Genomic DNA, 20,190 nt, shown 5'->3' on the forward strand with positions numbered 1-20,190 from the left:
TGTATGCAAAAATTGATTTCTTCTCCATTACTAAGTTTGGCCTGTTCTTATTTATTTGATCACTCTGAAAACATATGTTCTACTCAGACTTATTTATTTTGGATCCGAAAAATGACGTCATTTCATATTACTTAGTTAACTTATTGTAGACGTAACGCACGTTTAGAGATCATTATTTGAAGCGAACTCTCATTCTAAGAGTGCCTTACGCCAGAATGATTACTATTAATAAGAGTAAAGACACGCCGGTCATGTAAAATTGCATATGCATCAAATTGAAGGCGATTCCTACGCTGTGGCAAAGAATACTTCTAAAATAGAGACTGAAGTAAGTGAATTAGGAGCTAAGGCACAAGAAGTAGTAATGCAGGAGCAAGATGAGTTTCAATGATACCTCTAAGCGCAAAGGGTAAACTATAAACTCACGGGAAAAAGGAACTAAGTGCTTTCATCAACGATGAAAGAACTACAAGTGGGCGACTCTGTTCCACACGTAATTTACATATCAAAATGCACGTGAGCAGATAAAAGATAGATAAAAACAATCAAATACATTCAGTCCTCGACGTGTGATGTATGTAAATTTCAAGAGTTTCCCACGGCCAATTACATCTAGTTTAGCAGAAGGATTAATAAGGTAATAAGGGCAACACCTCTTCAGTAGGAGGATAATCTAGAGATTAGAAAGTTATCGACATGGTAACAAATTTTGCATTCCTAGAGTTGATGAAACTTCAGTGTGACAAGAGGCCTCGGTGGCAGCACTCATTATCTGTGCAATTTCCTGGAGTCTACAGCTAGAAACAATGACCCGTTAGGCTATTGATAATGGTTTAGATTATAGCGTTTTTGGAAGGTCTCGGCTGAAGTTAGCCGGATTGGCTAACTTCCAAGTTAGTTAGTGTTTCCGATCATATTTTGTGAGGCTTATGAGTGTGTTCGTTTCGCTTATTTTCTAATATTTCAATAAGATGAGCGGTATGTTTGTAACCGCGTGTGCGGCGTTGTGCGGGTGGTATCTTGCCTCTGCCGAAGGCGCTGTCGAAGTAAGCATAATCCACTTCAACGATTTCCACGCTCGCTTTGAACCGGTCAATCCTGTGACGGCCGGCAAATGCGAGAAAGGAGCTGAGGATACTTGCGTGGGTAAGTTGGGAGTAACCAGGCCGTATAAGCTATCGAGAGTTGCCAAATTTCCTCGGAAAAAACATGTATTTGTGGGGGAAGTTTTCCTTGAAATTTGTAGAGCTTTCAGGTTAAATTGCTGACAAAATTCTCTGAAAAATTTGATAAAAAATTATTCATGATTTTCCCGCCGCGGTTAATTCTAATGTTATTGCAGGAAATTTGGCAACATCTGAAGGCTCATAGGGCGTTCTTCCTTAGCACGGCAGCAGGGCGGTCACGGGTGGAACTGGAGGCGGGGCGGGGAGGGTAAGGCCTTCCCTATAAAAATGTTGAGAGACTTTACTAAATTAGTGCGAGAAATATCCTCCATCAATATTGTGTATCATCAATCAACGTTTCGATAAGAACCTCAAAATTGCGCTTAAGATCACTCATTTTAGCGGCTCTGGTGCTTGCACTAGAGCTGCTATTCCGGACGGTCCCAGCTGGGGAGTATCAATGCAGCATGTTACATTGTAGAGACCGCGCGTTGGTTGATGGGAATCGGCGCCATTTTCGGCTATGTTCCTTGTCATGACTTTATTTTATTGCATACTGTTTTATTGTTAGTCAATGCTATGTTGTGTATTGTATTTTTGGAATCATGGTGATACAGTCAACAATTCAAAACTTGTTTGTGCTTTTATCTCGTGATGGAAAAAATGTACTTTACGTTCAAAATTTGAAAATTTGAATTTGAAAGTTTTCGCGGTTAAGGAAGCTTTAACCACTGGGTTGGAGCTTCCTAGTCATTTACTCGATATCAGCTGATAGCAAACAAAGGTTACCAGGGAAACCGTAAACGTCTAACAACTATCGTGGCCATTGGGGCGATTATTGAAATGATATCGACTGTATGTCGCCGCTTACGACAGGACATAGCCCTATCTTAACTGTGTAATATATCGCAATTCGATATTGTTTTGATTTTTAAAAGGAGCAATTCATTCATACAGTTCCGATTAGTTTTGGCGAACGGGCCCTTAACCTACGGCACTCGGCTCATGGGAATTTTTTAACTCTAAATTTTTTAACCTAACTCTTCCATTCCGGGAACATATTTATTGAAAACGGCGACTTTTTCAACAGTCCTATTTTTATCTACAACATCTAAGTGGCCCTTCATAATCATTTAATTTTGGCCCCTGGCCAGAAAAAGGTTCGGAAATTGCAGTGATTTTGCCGAAAATGCTGAAGTAAGTAAATTTGGGCATTTTTTTTCCTTCTGCAAACTCTGTGGAGAAGCACTTCTCCTCCAGTACATCTATTTTTTTACTTATCTCTCGCAAGGTACATTTACAGAAGGTGTGTTCCAGTATTAACAGTTCAGATTCGTTGTTTTTTTATTATAACGCTTATTTCGGAAAGCAATTATTACATTGTTCAATTCTACTGACTTTCAACACTCGATTATACTCCCGGCAAATTCTGCAGCAGCGTTTCAAATGTTGACTCTAATGCTTCCAACAGCCATCCGATGTCTAAGGGTTTATTCCTAGATTTAGGGATTTTCCGGAATTTCCAGGGATTTAGGGATTTTTCAGGAAATCTAGGGATTTTTTTTTGATGAGGTAAAGTTACCAAAAATCAACTTTTTAACCTCAATTATAGCTTCGACAATCGAAAACATTTTTTCATCTATATGTATATTTTGTAGGCCTTTTTGGCAACACTATTTTCCCCGCAAATAAGCCGGAAATTAAAACGATTGTGTCCTTCGATGTACTTGACATTCAACTGCATTCAACCTGTTAATAATAAGAAATCAACTAATATTCTTTCATTTTATTGGTCTGGATTAGCACTGCTTTCAGAGAGCGCCAAAATTCAAACGAGCCAATCAGATATAAATATTGCAAATCGCTACATCGAATGACATCATGATTCTTCATAAAAAAATGGCGCTTTTTGCAAAATCTAGGGATTTTTTAAGTATATTTGAGCAAATCTGGGGATTTAGGGATTTTTAGCGAAATCTAGGCATTTTTTTTCTTCCCCGCTAGGGATTTAATATCGGAAGACTGGCTTCCAGTATCGCAGCGTTGATCGTCGCTGATGTCGAAATGGAACCTAATGCCGGACATACTGTAACACCTCCATTCCTCAATTCCGGTGAGGAATACGTCTCTACCCTTAACTCAATATAAATATACAAATTGATAAGTGAGTGCTTTAGTCTCCTGAAAACAGAATTGCGAAACTTAAAATTGGAGAAAAATGATGAGTAAATGAAAAAATGGAACCAATTGATGGAAAAGTCGCATGCCATTCTGACACAAAATATGGCGTCTATCGAATCACCTTAACTAAATAAAATAACCAAATTTTCAACTCTCAAACTATCAACTATCAACTATCAAAATTCAAACTATCAAAATTTCCAACAATGACAAAAATGATTGTAATATACCTATAATGTAATGAAATATACACGCTCTAATCATTTAATTTGTATTACCTTTATGTTATGTACCTACATGTTATACTATTTTTATAATAAATTTTGCCAACATGCTTTTCAATTCAGTCTACAACATTTCATTCCGACGTGGCAATAATGATTTATAATGCCCCTAAACATTAAAATGAATTACAATAGTAATGCCGCATTATAATGTCGTATTATACATCGCAACGATTCATGTCCTACTGATTATTGATTATTGTAAGATGAATTCTGTTTTCTCTGATTGTATGTTTCATACGTGCGAAGCAAGTACGGGTCACTAGAAACGTGGTTCGTACGGGTGGCTGATGAAATTGATCTTCGAATACCTTTTGATGAGCTAGGGAAATGGAACCATCTGCATCTCATGGACAATAAATAGTTGCCGTAATTAAGGTCATCCCGTGATTAAGGTGCCGTGATTTAAGTCATAAATTCTTCATCTAATTCTTGATTCATCTCCAAAATGTCTGCTAAAGCTTTCATGCGCTTCTCCTTGTATGCATGAATGAGCAAATTGGGTATCGAACAAGCGGACACTTTTTGAAAATTTAGATGATTCTGGACAATATCGTACAGAAGTCCACGAGCTGCAGATAGAACCATTACCTCTAGCTCATCAAAAGTTATTCGAAGATCATTCAACAACCTCTTTGACAAGTTGCAAAAACTTTTCGTTAACAATAGTGTCACACGGTACTAGGAATATTTACTATTTAACGAACCTTATATTTCCCTGACTCAGTCCTAAACTATAGAAGTATGCGTTACTTTTCCAGCAATCCAAAAAAACAATTATACAAAAAACCAATACCTACACTTTCAGATATAAAAATGCAAATTTTTTGCAGCCTCGCTAAACGACTTATCAACCAGAGATTTTTTAGGAAGCGGACCTCCAAAGAGCTTTCAAAATTAAAAGTATACAACAAGTGATAATGCCATGTATTCGCCATATCAAAGCCCAATACACATTTATACACCGGCTACGTAAATCTGCTAAGTTACAAAACATGAATCGACAGTTGTCGGATTGTACATCAATGACAAAATGTGTCTAGGCCCTCATTCTTGACTACAACTACTGCCCCAGCAGAGCCGCTCTCCGACGCCAATGCGTTGGAGCTTCCTGCTTGTTTTTTCAAATATATCCAATTTGCATCTGGTTGAGTCCCCCAGATTTCTTTCGGCGGGGTGTATCTGTACCTTCTTCCCGAATTCTTATTTGTGATATGCCCTTTTGGCCTCTCACAAAAGCAGATTCCGAGTTCCGCCCGTGGTGAATCTTTTCAGGCATAACTGAACCCCTGAGCACTTTTGATGATGCGATACACATAAAACTGAGACAAAAATACAAGAGTGATTTGAGAAAATTATTCTTTGCTTACACTTTCACCGGTGCTTAAGTTAAAGAAAAAAAGTATATAGGTTCACAGAGTTACAATTTTTTTGTTTAATTTGGTTAAAAAAAAAAACCGATCACCATGATTGCATAAAATTTTGAGTGATTTCTGTCGCGGTTACCCGTCGAAAAGATGGTTCGAAGTAAGCTATAAAGTTACTGAGCGGGTTCTCGGCACCATGTCGCGGTTATGGATTAGTTAAGCCTTAGACGGACTGAAACATCTAAAATAATCCTAACCGTGGCGGTAAAATTAGCTGTGGGAGAGCAATGAAAAAAAGACGATAGAGTTACTGGGTGACGTATTTTCAAGAAGATGGAATCGTTACAAAAGATTAAAGGACTGACTATCGGAGCACAAAGGATGGCGGTGCTAGTTGGTAAGAAAATCCGAAGTACAGGACTTCGCGGTCGAAATCGAAGTGGTCCGGCTCCTTTTGTTAAAAGAGGAGCTCGGTCTTAGAGAGTCTTATCTTTCAATCCATCTCGTGACGCTGGTAATAAAAATATAATAAAGATAGATGCGTACGACGTGATCACAGCAACGAGTAAGTGAAGCTTGCTCGATGCTAGGTTTTGAAAATTCATAGAGAGAGACCGAAAATATGGGAGAAAGGGAGATAGAGAATCTCTATGAATAAACGCGTTGCGGTATACGCGACAATTTCCCTGTGCTCTATCAAGAAATTTTTTGAAAATTTCTTGTGAAAAGTTCGGATATTATTTTCTTGAAACATTGAAATACATATATGAGCGATGCTTGATTGAGAAAGTGCGAAAAATTTGAATTACCGCAATTTGGATACGGTCGAATGAGTTCCAAAATTTCTACGTAATCGACAGATTTGGTAAGATATTTTTGTTTAGCCATATCATTGATATACTCTGTGCTTTCGTGGCATCCGCGCAGTTGCCAAAATGTTACAAGCACATGTTCATGGTTATGTCAAGAGTGTTCAGCTCCCCATACATGTTTCATAAAAATGCGCAACATTTTAGAGTGATAAATACGGCAATTACTATACTGACGTCTCAACAAGCAGTTGAAGAGCGTCGTCTATTTTCCGGATTCACGGTTCTTCACTGTCCACGCATTCGAGCAAGCAATTGTCACGTAAAATTTATCTCCTAGTATAGGAGCAGGCAAGTATCCCGTGCAACTTATTCAAATTATTTCAAGAGCCTGTCAAACATCTCTGGGTAACACCGATAAAGTATGCGGGCGAGGAGAATAAACCGGGCGTGTTCAAAGCTAAAAGAACTATCTCTATTTTGACATGAGCTCTGTCATGGATGTATTTTTACGAACCTTAGGGCTCAAGTCACAATCGAGATAGCTTCTTTTGATTTAAAGACGGTCAATTGAGGAAAACTTTGTCACTGTGTAATACGTACATGGAGGTCAATTCCTATTGTCACTTGTGGAAGTGCTCGGTATTATGCAATCAAGAGCAAACATGAGGCTTTGAATTTTAGCATGATTTTGTTTTGTGCTTTCCAATTCAAAATTCTAAGCTCCCTCGGATAGAGGTATGCTGAAAGGCGTACATCCAACAACTCCCATAATTGTATATTGATGACTTAATTCGGAGAATGCGTATCTCCATTGTAACGTTTCACAATTTCCAGTTAGATTTGATTTTTTTTTAACGTACTGTAGTCACTGTATCTCCTTCAAATTTCACGTATATATTAACGCACGTAGGAAAACAAATTTCCAAAAAATTCAAGAAATATTTTTCGCTAGTTTCCTTTAAAAAAATAAATAAATAAAAAATGAGCGGGTATTTACGATGTCTTAATCAGAAATAATTTTGTTGTTTTTTTTTAAAAAAAAAAAAAAAAAAAAAAAAAAAAAAAAAAAAAAACCAGCAGTATGCACGTATCGACCTCATCCATCGATATGAATTTTTTGAGACCTTTCTGAAAGCCTCACACAATGATGATATAACATTCACGAATTTGCTCCAAATACGTAGGAATTCTTTAATACGCAAAATTTCGTTGAGATCAAACAAAGAAGAAAACCAAACTTGAATGTCCATGCTGACCTTTCTTACTTGATGCGAATGCGTTGAATGTTTCTTCTTCTTACTAAAAATGAAGGTACGTATGGCAATTGAGTAAATGCTGCTTTTCTTCGTACCAAAGGAATTTATAATGTACCTCTCAAGAACCCAATTACGTTACAGCAAATTCTTTTAACAATATCACGTAACGAAAAAAAAGTTTAAAAAATTCTGGGTTGGCTAGCCTTAGCATTTCTTTATCTTTGCAGGTGGATTCGCACGCATGCATGGAAAAATACTTGAGCTGAAAAAGCAAGAACCAAATGCCTTGGTAATAAATGCTGGTGATGTATTTACCGGAACTCTTTGGTTTAATCTCTTTAAGTGGAATGTCACCGCAGAATTTATGAATCTCTTACCAGTGGATGCGCAGGTACAGTACTTTTTTAGTGGATGTCGTCACCTTCCGGCCAAAGTATCACAAGCGCCATGCGACGTTGAAAAATTTCCGCTGCCATTTTATTTTTTTACAAAAAAATTGTTGGTTGAATCTGTTTGAAAATTTCACTGAATTTTATCGGCAGCTCAAAGAAAATTCAGTGAAATTTTCGAATTGCTTTATTGAAAAATTTCTCTGAAAGGAAATAAAATAGCGGCGGAAATTTTTAAACGTCTCATGGCGCTTGTGATACTTTGGCCTAAAGGTGATGATGTTTTGAACAACTGGAAAGTCAATCGATTGATTGATACTTTTTGTGTGTTAGATTTCTGAGAAGAAAAAAAATTAAATTATCTTAAGTCACAAAACGCTATACATTACAGCAAGACGCAGGTATTGATGCTAAAAATGTTATGTGGGTACAATTTGAGATAATAGCGAAAGTTTTTCCCAAACGAGTGTCACAAATCGTTTTGTTTTTAGATTTTTGTGCCTAAATTTTCCAGGAATATTTCGCGTGCAATCGTGCCAAAATTACTAATTTTTTGACGTTACTGAAATAAAATCCCTCTCCTCGTGGATAGACAAACATGCACAAACTATAAATTGTCTAAAAACGCCTATCTGTTTAAAAAATCAATAACAGATATGTGATTTCTAAAAGAGAGAAAAAAGTTGAATCATCCTTTTAATCAATGCTGTTTATACTTAGAAGCAATGTCAGAAAATTAGCCCACTTTGTTTTGTTGCAGACAATTGGAAATCATGAGTTTGACATCGAAGGGCCGCAGGCTGTCTTGCGATATCTAAGCCTGATGAAGAAGGAAACACCGACTGTGCTCTCAAACGTTGACTGTACAAAAGTCCCAGAGCTGCAGAAATACCTAAAAAAATGGACAATCGTACGGAAAGGTGATTTGCGTATTGGCATCGTTGGATATGTTTCGACGAGTTTCCCGGTTTGTGTATTTTTTACTTATCCCTTTCTTGTTTTTGTTCAAAAATTAACAAGAGACACGAAATATTATTTTTTTGATATGCTGTCGATATATAGCTTCAGAAAACTTTGATTATTTGTTCCCTGATCTCTCATTGAAACGTGTGAATGAGTCATAGTGCCAAGTAATATAATTTTCTAAAAAAAAAATTTTAAAAAAAACCGCAACACCACTAACAATAAGTTATGACCTGAATAGTGTTTAAAACAGGATGTTAGAATGGCGCATGCGGTCATACTATCGTGGTAGCAAAGCTGAAAACCCAAAAACTGGAATCGTAAATCGAGGAAACTAATGTAGTTCTTAGTTTAAAACGAAGTAATAAGAGCGCTTGGCCCATGGAAGTGTATGAGAAATGCTTTACACACGGTTTCATCGACAGTTCTCACGATTTTTCCCACATTATTTCGACGTATTTCTGCTGAAAGGGACCGGAGACGGATGGAAAAGAAGGAGTGTGCTCGTTAGTTGAGGGCCGTAAGAATGAATGGGAATTATAAAGCGCCAATGACGTCAACGGCGACGAAGCTGCCGCATGCCGCCGCCGAGGTTGTTCGTGGGGGTATTTTCTGCCATGAAAGCGAAGAGCAGTAAGTGTCAAATTTTCGAAATCGAGTTTCCTTCAAAATTCGTCTAAACTCTTTTGAATAAAATCACTGACATTGCCAAAACAGCGAAATCCATCTTAACTGTATCAAAACGAGACTTATGAGAAAGCCTTAAGTGCACAAAAAATTACGTAGTTTTAGGCAAGACAGCATTAAGTGACAATATTCCTCCATAGAGCCAATGAAAACAGTGCTTTCAAGTGGAGTGCCTCCCTCTTCTGCGAATTTCGAATCTGAAAATGTGTTTATTGTGTGTCCAAAACGCAACCACGAAAGCATACAGAAGATAGCACTTAGGGCTGTCTTGCCTAACAATAACATGCTGTCTTCCAATAACCTAGTATAAAAATTAAAAATATCCTTTTTTGTAACTGGAATAAAATTGCTCGATTTTTAATCATCCAAACGATTTCAAGGAGTCTTTCGGGCGATTAGTGACAATTTGACAAAGAACGGAGGCTTCTTTTAATAAAATTTTCCGGTCAGAAGCTTCTGAGCCCATTTTCTCAAAACTTAATTCTTACACTTACCGCTCTATTCGCCCTGGTAAAAATTGGCAGTGGAATCTGTGTTCCAAAATATCATAGACCTGAAGCCGGCTGTAAGATTTCCAATAGCTTCTATAGCCGGCTACACAATTTCTTATAGCCTTATATAGCCGATGGCGACTGAGCAACAGCCAGACGATAAAGTGTATGATAAATGTTACTTATTACGGATGCTAGGACTGTTTTTGGATTACCGCTCTATTTTTTGGCCGTAGTATCTTGATTTATTTTGCGCGGAAAGCTCCGTAATTTTGAAGGATGCCTGCCATTCCTATTATGTTGGAGCGCCTTCAATTTCGCATGATACTGTGCAATACTTCTGGTGTGAAATAGTTGCTTCAAGCGCCGTGGCACGTTGCGGCGCGGCGGGCAGCCTGCGCGAAAAGCGCCTTAGCGCCTACAAACCTAACAGGGATACTTCACGCATTGCGCCATGCGTGAAATATTCCTGTTAGGTTTGTAGGCGCTGATCGCTGGCAGCACGCCGCTCCGCTCTGTGTTAGGCTCCAATGTAATCTTGCGGAGTCAGCGTTTTTCAACTCATGATTTTGAAATGTTTGCACATCCTGTATGAATTATTCTCATTTTAATTGATGAAAAAAAAAAAAAAAAACATGTATTAAAGGCAAATATAATGTGTGTTTTGTGAATATTATGATGGTTCCGTATCAAACCTAATGATTTTCAAACAGGCCCGCCACAAGGGGGGGGGGGGATACTGGGTCCTTGGTACCGGGGCCCGGGCCCTGGAGGGGCCCGTGACGCAGGTGACAAACCACTACTACGAATTTATGTGTAACCCTTGTCTCGTAGGGAAAAGTGAAAAAATTACCCTAAAAATTCCGCAAAAGGTGAATAAAGTTTCAAAAACACGCTAGGGCACTATAAAATTTTTCTTACTTTTTTAGAGATTTTCAAGATTTTGAGTATATGTAGAATGATATTTTTAGTAACTGTGTTTCATTTTCTTCCGTTGTCGGATGCTAAGAGGCTCCTTTCTGGGCATCCTCGACTTCCATGGCTTAACTCCCTTGCCATAGACGTACGAAAGGGGAGTCCAGGGGGGCCCGGCTCCCCATAGAATTGAAAATTATCATCTGCCCCCTCAAAAAAAAATTTATAGATGTTTTGAATGCAACAATTCGAAAGTTTTTGGTGCTGAAAGTAAACAACAAGGCGTAATTATTCTGCAGAAATTGATGGAAAATCTCCATCATAAGAGCTTCATAATGCATCCAGATAGATTTAAAATTTCAAAAATTTCCCGCGGGAGGCCCCCCGGACCCCCCCCCCCCCCCTGTGCTAGGGGCCCGGGCCAGAAAATTGGTACCAGGGCCCGAGATGGGATGTGGCGGGCCTGTTTCCAAAGCACACGAATTTCTACACAATTTCTTATAGCCTTTTATAGCGGCGATAAAGTGTAAAGCCCGGCGATAGGAACTATAGCCCGGCTGCATACTTTTTTATCGCTTCGTATAGCTCAGCTATATGATTTGCTCCGCTTTCTACAGCCAGCTATATGATTTTCTATTGCCTTCTCTAGCCGGCTATAAGAATTCCTATGGTATTTTGAAACGCAGCTCCTATCGCCAATTTTTACCAGCGCTATCACGACAGTTTTACTAATGAACCCTGTCCACAACGCTCTTGTCACATGCCCACAGCTTATGAGTGCAGCATATTTTGGCACTTAGTTCCGTTTGATTTGATGTCAAATCCCACTTTTCTATTTCCACAGAAAGAAATCACCTTCACTTTTAAATTGTTTCTTTTGCAGCTTTCTAGAACAGACTCCATATTTCCCACCCGCCTCTAGTTCTTTCTAGCAGGAATCCGTCCACAATTTATACCCGCGCTGAAAGTAGGCTTGATTTTCATCGAAGTAGGTCCGATTGAACAAAGTGTATCTTCAATTCTATACGCTCAAATTTTTCCCCTTTAACTGACTCTTTCATTTTTAATTTGGGTGTTCAGACCATGGAGAACACGGGCGATCTGATTTTTGAAGACGAAGTGGAGGCAACGAATAAAGCCATCAAGGAACTGAGAGATCGCTTTGTTGATGTGGTCGTGGCCATCTCCCATACTGGATACAAAGCGGATATGAGAGTTGCACAGCAGGGTTTGGACGCAGATATAATAGTTGGCGCTCACTCTCATACTTTTTTGTATACTGGTAAGTCTGCAGGTTTCAAGTGGCATACTTTTTTCAAACCAAAGCTTATAAGATACGGTCCGGGAAAAGTGATCGCAGAAACGTAGTTACAACCAGGGTCAGACCAGTGCTCAGGAGCGCGGGATGCTGGCGTGTACGAGGGGCCCGCACATTTGCAGGTCGCATACTCTTTAAATTGAAGGCGTTTCGCGTTTCCAAAGAAACGAAGGGTTCGTAAGGCCCTCATGACCTCATATGAATCATATGCCCCTCATATGCCCATTTGACCTCATGACCCTTGAAATCTTGTCTCAAAGCCTCTCCAAATCTATGGTTTTAACTTCAGGGGCCCTCAAGAAACTTGCTTTCCGAGACCCATCGTGACATTGGTATTCAGGGCTTCAATACTACTTTAAGTTCAGAGCCGGAGAGTCCATAAAAATGGTCTACTTTACGGCCCAGAACACGCTGATTTCATAAATTCACCGAAATTTCAGCGTATCAGACTCACAGTTTCCAACGATCATGAGGAGCCCCACATATACTAAACTTTTAGGGCCCCATGACACAAGTCAATATTCAAGTCTAAGGGCGTCTCTAAATCCGTTTGTCAGATTCCAAGGACCCTAAAAGATCTAGTCGGATTTCTTGCTGAGATAGAGGATTAGAAATAGTGGTAAAAAAAAATCGCCCAGGGCGATAGCATCTCGGCACCCCGGCTAATCCGGCCCTGGTTACGTTACTGCCAGAATTGGACTTCATTTTGCAATAAGAACTACAATTTCTGGCTTATGCGTAGAAACAATCATGTGCATAGGGAAAGTGGGGATACGTATACATTATTTCTTAACTGAGACAGAAAGTGTAGTTCTTAATTGCAAACTGTAGTCCAATTAACGTAACAACAACGTTTTCGTAAAGTCATGTTCGGCATTTTCCGAGCGAAGGGTACTCAAAAAAGACAACAGGAGGCAAAAAGTAGGTCTGATGATAATTAAACCACGAATCTTAATATTTAGTTATCTGAATAACAATAATTTTAATCATAATAATTTGTAATGGATAGTTACCTTATTCTTCTCTGCCTTAAGGGCCTTTTTGCCAGAAATTATCACATTTATTCGTCTATGACTTGCAAAGGCGTGCAGCCTCAAAATACTACGGAAATTCTTCCATTCCATACAACGATGAAAATGCGTATTCTATTAACTTCGTCACGTATGAAAAAGAAAACTCCATCATTTGTGTTGATTCGGTTAAGCGCCTTATGTGTGCGGCGTCATGATTGATAACACGAATGCGTCACAATTTCATTCATTACTTCAGTAGGTATTTATGGAATAAGGCGTTTGATTTTTATCTTTCCGTAGATATTTTTAGCTTAAGATATGATAGTGTGATGCACGATGACATAAACATAGAAAATGATAACAGGTATATTCAAGCTTGACTAAACGTAAAAGGAATCTTAATCACGATGTTGGAGTAAAGTCCGGACGTAAGTATACAAATTTGCGTCGCGTTCACCTTAAGGAGTTGTTCGATTCTTCGGTTATGGAGTGAGCTAGATTCATTAGTTTCAACAAAAGAAATTAGTTCATTGATCAGTTCATCATTAGTTCATGAAATTGTTAGATGTACATTTACAAAGTTGAAAAAATTAAGCCCCAATCGCTTTGATATCTCCATAGCTGAATAGTTTTATAAAATAAACATTGGTATGTTTTTCTTTGGTGGCCAAAAAATTGTCCCGAGAAAAAAAAATATGACGTACAAGTCATATTGATTTTCCTTTCTTCTTCACAAAGAGAAGTACCTAGGCATACCGTTTGGAAAGAGAAGGAAATGTAAACGTAATGAAAAATCGAAGAGATTGGAGAAAAAAAGGAAGGATGAATAACAACTCTGCAAATGCTGCAATATGCGTGTCTCAACCAGAACCATTGACAGGATGCTTTTGACGCCTGAAATTTTACTCCTTAGCCTTAAATTTTCTCACAACGTATCGCCGTGCGTAACATCTCTGGCTCGATGGTAAACATTTCATCGTATGACTTTCCGTGTGAATCTTGAAAACACGCAGTTTGTGTTTTCTTACACGTCACGAAAGTGCATCAGCAAACTAGGCGAATCTGATTATTGACGCGCAGTAATTTCGATTCCTACGCTCTTCCGGTGCTCGCCCAATATTATTCAACACTAGTTGCGCTCTTTGCGTGGTTCCTCTTTTAGATCAACAACCGGTTCGAATAGACGACTGACTTCGAGAAACGAAATAGGTGACTCAGAGAAAAGTAGAGACCGTTACCAATGCCCTCTCGGCTGGCGACAGGTGGAAACTTTCGATAAACATAAGAAAGAAATGCAAGATTGAAAATCTCAGTGAAATATTTCAAGAAATTTCACAAGGCTGTGAAATAGCTCATATGTTTCAGGGGCAGAGTATGCAACCTGCACTCAAACACACAAAAATAGACGAAAGTCGCAATTTTTACATTTTGCGAAACATGGAAAGGAATCGGTATTTTTCAATATCTTTCATTAATTTCTGATATTTCATGAAATATTTCACATTTCAAGATTTGATTTACCGTGAGATTTTGCCACCCTGCACCCAGCCCTTGTGGAATCAACCCGTTGTTGGCTACTACACAACGTGTTGAGTAATTCGTTTGATGTTGATCAAAAACTCGTTGGTGGAACGACTCTTAATTGCACTGGATAAAATGTGGCTCAATACTCAAGAGAGAAGAGACGAGTGTTTTTGTTAGAGAGAAACGTTGACCCTCGAAAATGTAAGTTCCCACCCGGTCAGAATACCGGTAGAAGGCCCCTATTCGTTTTTGGATGAAACTGGTGGACATTTCCAGTGAAACAATGTTGGGACCAGAGATTGTGGTACAATCGCCCGTTTTTTACGATGAGGAGGGGAGGATTACGTCAAGAAGTTTGATAAGAATCAGGGATTTTTTCCATCAACTTCTTTGCTAGAAACTTAGGTTACATCGAAGTATTTTGAACCTTTTGACACCCGATTTCTGTATAATTCTTCTTTTCCCAGGTACTCCTCCGTTGTCCACCGACAAACCTGCAGGGCTTTACCCAACGGTCATAACTCAGCAAAGCGGTCGCAAAGTTCTGATTGTACAAGCCTTGGCTTACTCAAAGTACATGGGCTTTCTAAAAGTAAAGTTTGAGAAAATTGATGGACAATATCAGGTGTCATCGTGGGCGGGCAACCCTATTTTGCTGGACAAAACTGTGCGTACAGGTAAAACCAGATTCTCATCTAATTTTATAATCATCACATTGACAGGAAGTCTGCGACGTCGCAAACCGAGTGATGTGATTGCCGACTTACATCGTCGATATGCTTCTTCTATATTATTCTATCAGTAGTTCTAATTAGCATTTCGTGGTAGCAATTTTTTTTAAAATTTTCAAAATAATCCGCAGCAACGTTATGCTTGTAAAAAATTAAATTGCTCAGTTAAATTTGGCATCAGCTGATGTGGCTTGGTTCCTTTTTGCTAGACGTGGTCTAGTTTTGTTCCTTGCTATTAGGAGTATGGATCTGCAAAAGATTCCTCGACCCAGAAGCTAATTTTTACCGTTTTTATCAGATCCTGCCATAGAGGCGAAACTTCAACCCTGGCGCAGCGATGTTGATCTGGTCGGGTCGAGAGTGGTGGGCAATACATTGGTAGATTTGGACGCCACTAACTGGGTCTGCCACTTAGAGGCATGCACGATCGGCAAGATGCTCACGGATGCCATGGTCTATGAGGTAATAACTAGCTTGAGTTTGAGATTCGTGTTATTTTGCAAGAACAGCGTGGCAAGTATTCGCCGTATCACTCGTAAATGCTTGCATAATCCATTTGAACTCAAAAAATGTAGCAATCAAGGTAAAAAACGAGCACGGAGTTGTTGGATGATATGGAATTTTTTAATTATTTGTGGTAGTACCCGATTAATTGCAGTGGTACCCCAATAAATTAGGTTACTTACCCAAATGTTGCGATACTACCACAATTAATTGGAAATATCCATAGCATCCAACAAATTATGGTGCCTTAATTTCAGGGGATATCCCCTAACACTTTTTTCCATTAAAAATTGCTTCTAATCACGATAAAGTCCCGATTATCCGAAAATCTCCGGTCCTATTTTATTTTTTTTTTTAAGGAGAACATAACATCATTCCTTGAAGGTTTTCAGAATTTTCCTCGCACGGAGAAGAGATATATAGGAAATTTTTAAGGTCTGCAAAATCGCAAACCTGGGTACGAGGATTGGGAGTTGCACCGTCGAAATGGAAAATATGTAAAAGATCTTAATCAAAAATGTTCGTAAGATAAGATATATCGATGACTATATAAAGCCAAAAAATGCAATTTTCCGATTGCATCGTTGCCAATCTCCGTCCATGCTCTATTCATATTTTTTATAGAGAATACTAACCTACAGTTTCTCTTGAAATTTGCTCCACTCGATCTTTTACTTCCTCGTAGATCGCAAATCACGTTCTATAAATTTTCAATAATTCTGCAATGTATGCCATTGCAAAAGATAATCCGCCAAATGAGAGCGGCATTATCAATCAGTTAATTGAAACTTTCCGTTGCAGATTGTAGGATGCGAACAAATAATGAGTTCTCATTTTTTTAAAAAATTTTTCGCTCTTATATGTCAGATAAAGAACACTCCCACTCATTCTTAACGGCACGGAGGATTACATTCCTCCACTTTGTGTCGAAGTTTCAAATTTTAATATTGGCGAGCCATTTAAACACTAAAAAACGTTTAAATTCTGTCCCATTGGGTTGAATGTCAAGAATTTGACTGATTTAGTCAAGTATTCAATCATATTTTAAAAGTAAACTCACAAAGAATAAACCTAGCACAGGGGCAAAATGCATAAGACACAGTAAATCAATGTTTGGTTTGAGGGATTTTGACAGTTTTTTTGGCGTCTCAAAGACACATGAGCGCAGAAATTTATGAGAGACTGAAATTTCAACATACTCACTCATTCTAACACAATACTTATGTACAACTAAAAAACTACAGGGAGGGGTGATTTATTTGTATTTCTTTCATTTGCACTTCCTGTGTCAGACTAAATCGGCAGAACGGAGCCAAAGTATTTTAGAGATCTTAAATGCGTCCTCTTGTGTAAAAGTTATTTTCAGATATACTGACACAATTTTTTATCCGTTGATGATTTATTACCAAAACGTCATGCGATTTTACCTACAAGGTCTAGAAAAGCAAAACCCAGTTCGACAGTGGTAATGGCCACTTATGATCTTAGTAGTGCTGAAAAGGTAACTAGCCTTCAGGGGGAAGCGGGTTAGTCCCTCGCGACCCTCCAGCGGGCCGATTGAAAGTTTAAAGCAACCCCATAAGACATCGAATTACGATATATTGCATGGTTAAGATAGGGATATGTCTTGTTGTGTCAGGCTGACATGCGTCGCAGGATACACCCATGATAATTTTCCCTTGCAAACTTCTCAATAATTGTAAGTTTTTTCCCTTGGGCGACTATATTGTGTTGTCTCTTGGCTTGGAGCTTATATTATTCCTAAGGAACTTTACGAATGATATAAAAAAACCTATTGATTTTTTTTTCTTTCTTCAGTACACAAAACAGAGAGAGGGTCGCAGTTGGACAAGAGCGGGTGCAGCGGTCCTCCATTCCGGCGGAATACGAACTTCGATCCAAAATGGAAGTAAGTTTCAGAGTTGTGTGTAAGCGTTCCAAATGGAAACAACCGTCGCGTCGATCGAGGAAGTGCTGCGCTGGCAAATTATTTTTTTGCTTCGAAAGCGGAGAGAAAACGGCAACTATATACTGTCTTCGTATGCCAGAAAAGGGCGGCCAAAGGCCTTAGCCTCCGCCAGTTGTGAGCGACTGAAAAGGGCAAGGGCCACATGGAGAAAAAAACTTCGTGCAAAGACCCGAAAAGGTCATTTTTTGATCCATGAAAGTTTTTGGATCGTGCATCCAAATATTTGAGCTAGCTGCCAAAATTCGGGTCACACATTTGGAGTACTTCGGCACTTCGGTTGGAACTTCTTTAGAGTCAACCGAAATACCGAGGTACTTCAGATTTGTGACCTAAACTTCGGCATGAACCTTACGTTCCCGTATGCAAGAATGCACGATCCGTAAACTTTAGAGCTTCCACAAGATCTGTAAACTTCCAGATCCCACGAAAGACTACGTCCCCTACTTGCCCTTATTTTCGGACGAAAGAACTTTTTGAGCCCGCACCAAAAATAAGAATAACGAAATGTTTAATTTTAATGAGTTAATTTCCAAAAATCTAGTGCTCCCATCGATTTTTGCGTGGAATCATATCAGACGGGCAAATTAAGTAATTCATCCGCACATGCTCATTGCTCAATGATATGAATCAGTGCCGTAGCACAATGCTTAACGATTTTTTCCCCCCATTGAATTTGTTGGTTGCTCAAATTTTTTTTCAAAATTTCTAGATATTACTTTTGGAGATGTGTGGGCCGTCATACCGTTCGAGGATAGATATGGTATGGTAGAACTCAACGGACAGCACTTCAAAGAAATGTTGGAATTCTCAGTGGACCATTATAATTCACCGTTTCTGCAAATGTCAGGTAATCAATTCTACAACCCCTTCACGGTAAAATTTTATTTAGTGTGGTAAAAATTTCTTCATAGTACTTATGAAAAGTTAATATTGAAAATAACCCATGAGAATGATTGCTCTGTGCGGTTCATATTTTAAAGTCGCAATCTGGCATAGATCCATTCTGAGGGAAATTAATGGATTTTGCTTTTATCTCAGGTGTAAAAGCGAAATTCAACATGACGCAGCCAAAAGGAGATCGAGTCTCGGACATCTTCGTACGATGCTCAACGTGTCCTGTGCCGGCATACGAACCGCTTCTCCCACACAAATATTATCGCATCATAATGTCCGAGTACTTCTATAATGGAGGTGATGGCATGGATCTCATCAAAAAACGAGCTAGATTTTGGGCACCAGGTATGTAATATTCTACATTTAGTTAAGTGTGCATGTCTGAGAATCGTAAAATTGTATGAGGATCCTTCCAAGTTTCAATGTCCATTAATCAGCATTGCATTAATCAGCAAAATTAGTGGCATAACTTCAGTCTTTGCGCGCATAGAAAGGGTGACATGAACGCCGTGGATGGTTTCATCTTTCGTATTTTCAATCTGAGATGTACGAATTAATTTTGACCAAAAACTTCGTCAAGCTCGAACTTTCAATGGAGGATTGTCTCATCATTCCGTTTCGTTCGGGGTGAATTTGAAGGAAATCCCCTCGTTTTTAAAAAAAAAAAAAACACTTTTTTGACACTTTTTCACGTTGTCTTTAACTTTATTTCAGGAAAAGTTGACACTGAGGTCATAATGAGCTACTTGGAAGCTTTCAGCCCGTTGATTGTGGAACTGGATGAGAACATCGCCGTGCATATGACTTCTGAACACGCTACAGGCATCAGATCAGCTAAAAAAAATAAATATGGTCCGTAAGAATCTCAGAAGGGATGGGAGACATGTTCCCCTCTTTATTGTTAAAAAGAAGTAACCAACTCACATAGCTACTCTTCTTTTGATCGATATGCCCCTAATAAAAACGCGATACATAATTATTCACTCGCGGTTATAAATGTTAATGATTGTTGTACCTAAATTATTCCCAGAAGATCTGTTTTTATACCTTATGGATCATGGCTAACTAAAATAAATTAACTTTTATTTGACTCGAGTTTTATTATGGAAAGAAGTAGCCATTTAAACTAATGAATGAATCACTGATTCTTATTTATATGTTTTATACATTTAAACATCTTTAAAACGACGCACATGCTCACATGCATGATTGTACCTTTCTGGCAGGAGAGCGCCGAGCGCCGCGCCAAGTGGTTTCTAATATGTAAAGCTTTGGGCATGGATACAATTATTCGTGCTCTGGGGATGCGCGTGTTGCATGCTCAAAAATTGAAGGCGATCTGTCTTTCTTTGTCACAACGCAACACCGCACCGTGCTGCACACACAATCCCGACAACCATAACAAACCTCCGAACTTGGATTATAAGGTGTAGAATCGCCAAAATGTTGCCAAACAGTGCAATTTTGGCACGATATCGGCAAAGATTTGCGGAATTGATTTTTAAAGGGCATGGAGGACAAGGCGCATAGGTGCAGCTTTTTCTATTTCGAGAAATACGTGCTTGAAGTTACGGAAGCGTATGGATCCTAATGGCGGAAAGAAAGTTCAAACTGACTTTTTGTTGCTTAAAAATTGGAATTTGGAGGCGAATTTTGCACAGAAAACGCAATAAGACAAGTTTTACTTGAAATCAGTATTATCTAAATTTTCTCAAAAACTGCGCAT

General features: G+C 38.8%; 1 protein-coding gene across 1 annotated transcript; it reads left to right on the plus strand.

The window, feature by feature from the left end:
• The first annotated feature begins 701 nt into the window (after positions 1-701).
• LOC109044319 (apyrase) lies at positions 702-19,554 on the plus strand. The gene is made up of 10 exons (XM_019061984.2): positions 702-1,146; positions 7,294-7,457; positions 8,216-8,422; positions 11,592-11,793; positions 14,834-15,043; positions 15,396-15,559; positions 17,420-17,510; positions 18,280-18,417; positions 18,609-18,809; positions 19,179-19,554. The coding sequence occupies exons 1-10, from the start codon at positions 972-974 to the stop codon at positions 19,322-19,324; spliced, it is 1,698 nt and encodes a 565-aa protein (XP_018917529.2). The 5' UTR covers positions 702-971; the 3' UTR covers positions 19,325-19,554.
• Positions 19,555-20,190: the final 636 nt, after the last annotated feature.

Source organism: Bemisia tabaci, chromosome 3 (genome assembly GCF_918797505.1).
Source record: "Bemisia tabaci chromosome 3, PGI_BMITA_v3".
Classification (NCBI taxonomy): domain Eukaryota; kingdom Metazoa; phylum Arthropoda; class Insecta; order Hemiptera; family Aleyrodidae; genus Bemisia; species Bemisia tabaci.

Bases quoted from the DNA above. Each gene is read 5' to 3' on its own strand.
- LOC109044319 (XM_019061984.2), top strand. From the start codon at position 972: ATGAGCGGTATGTTTGTAACCGCGTGTGCGGCGTTGTGCGGGTGGTAT. The intron at 7,458-8,215 runs GTACAGTACTTT...GTTTTGTTGCAG, and splicing joins TCTTACCAGTGGATGCGCAG to ACAATTGGAAATCATGAGTT. The intron at 18,810-19,178 runs GTATGTAATATT...ACTTTATTTCAG, and splicing joins AGCTAGATTTTGGGCACCAG to GAAAAGTTGACACTGAGGTC.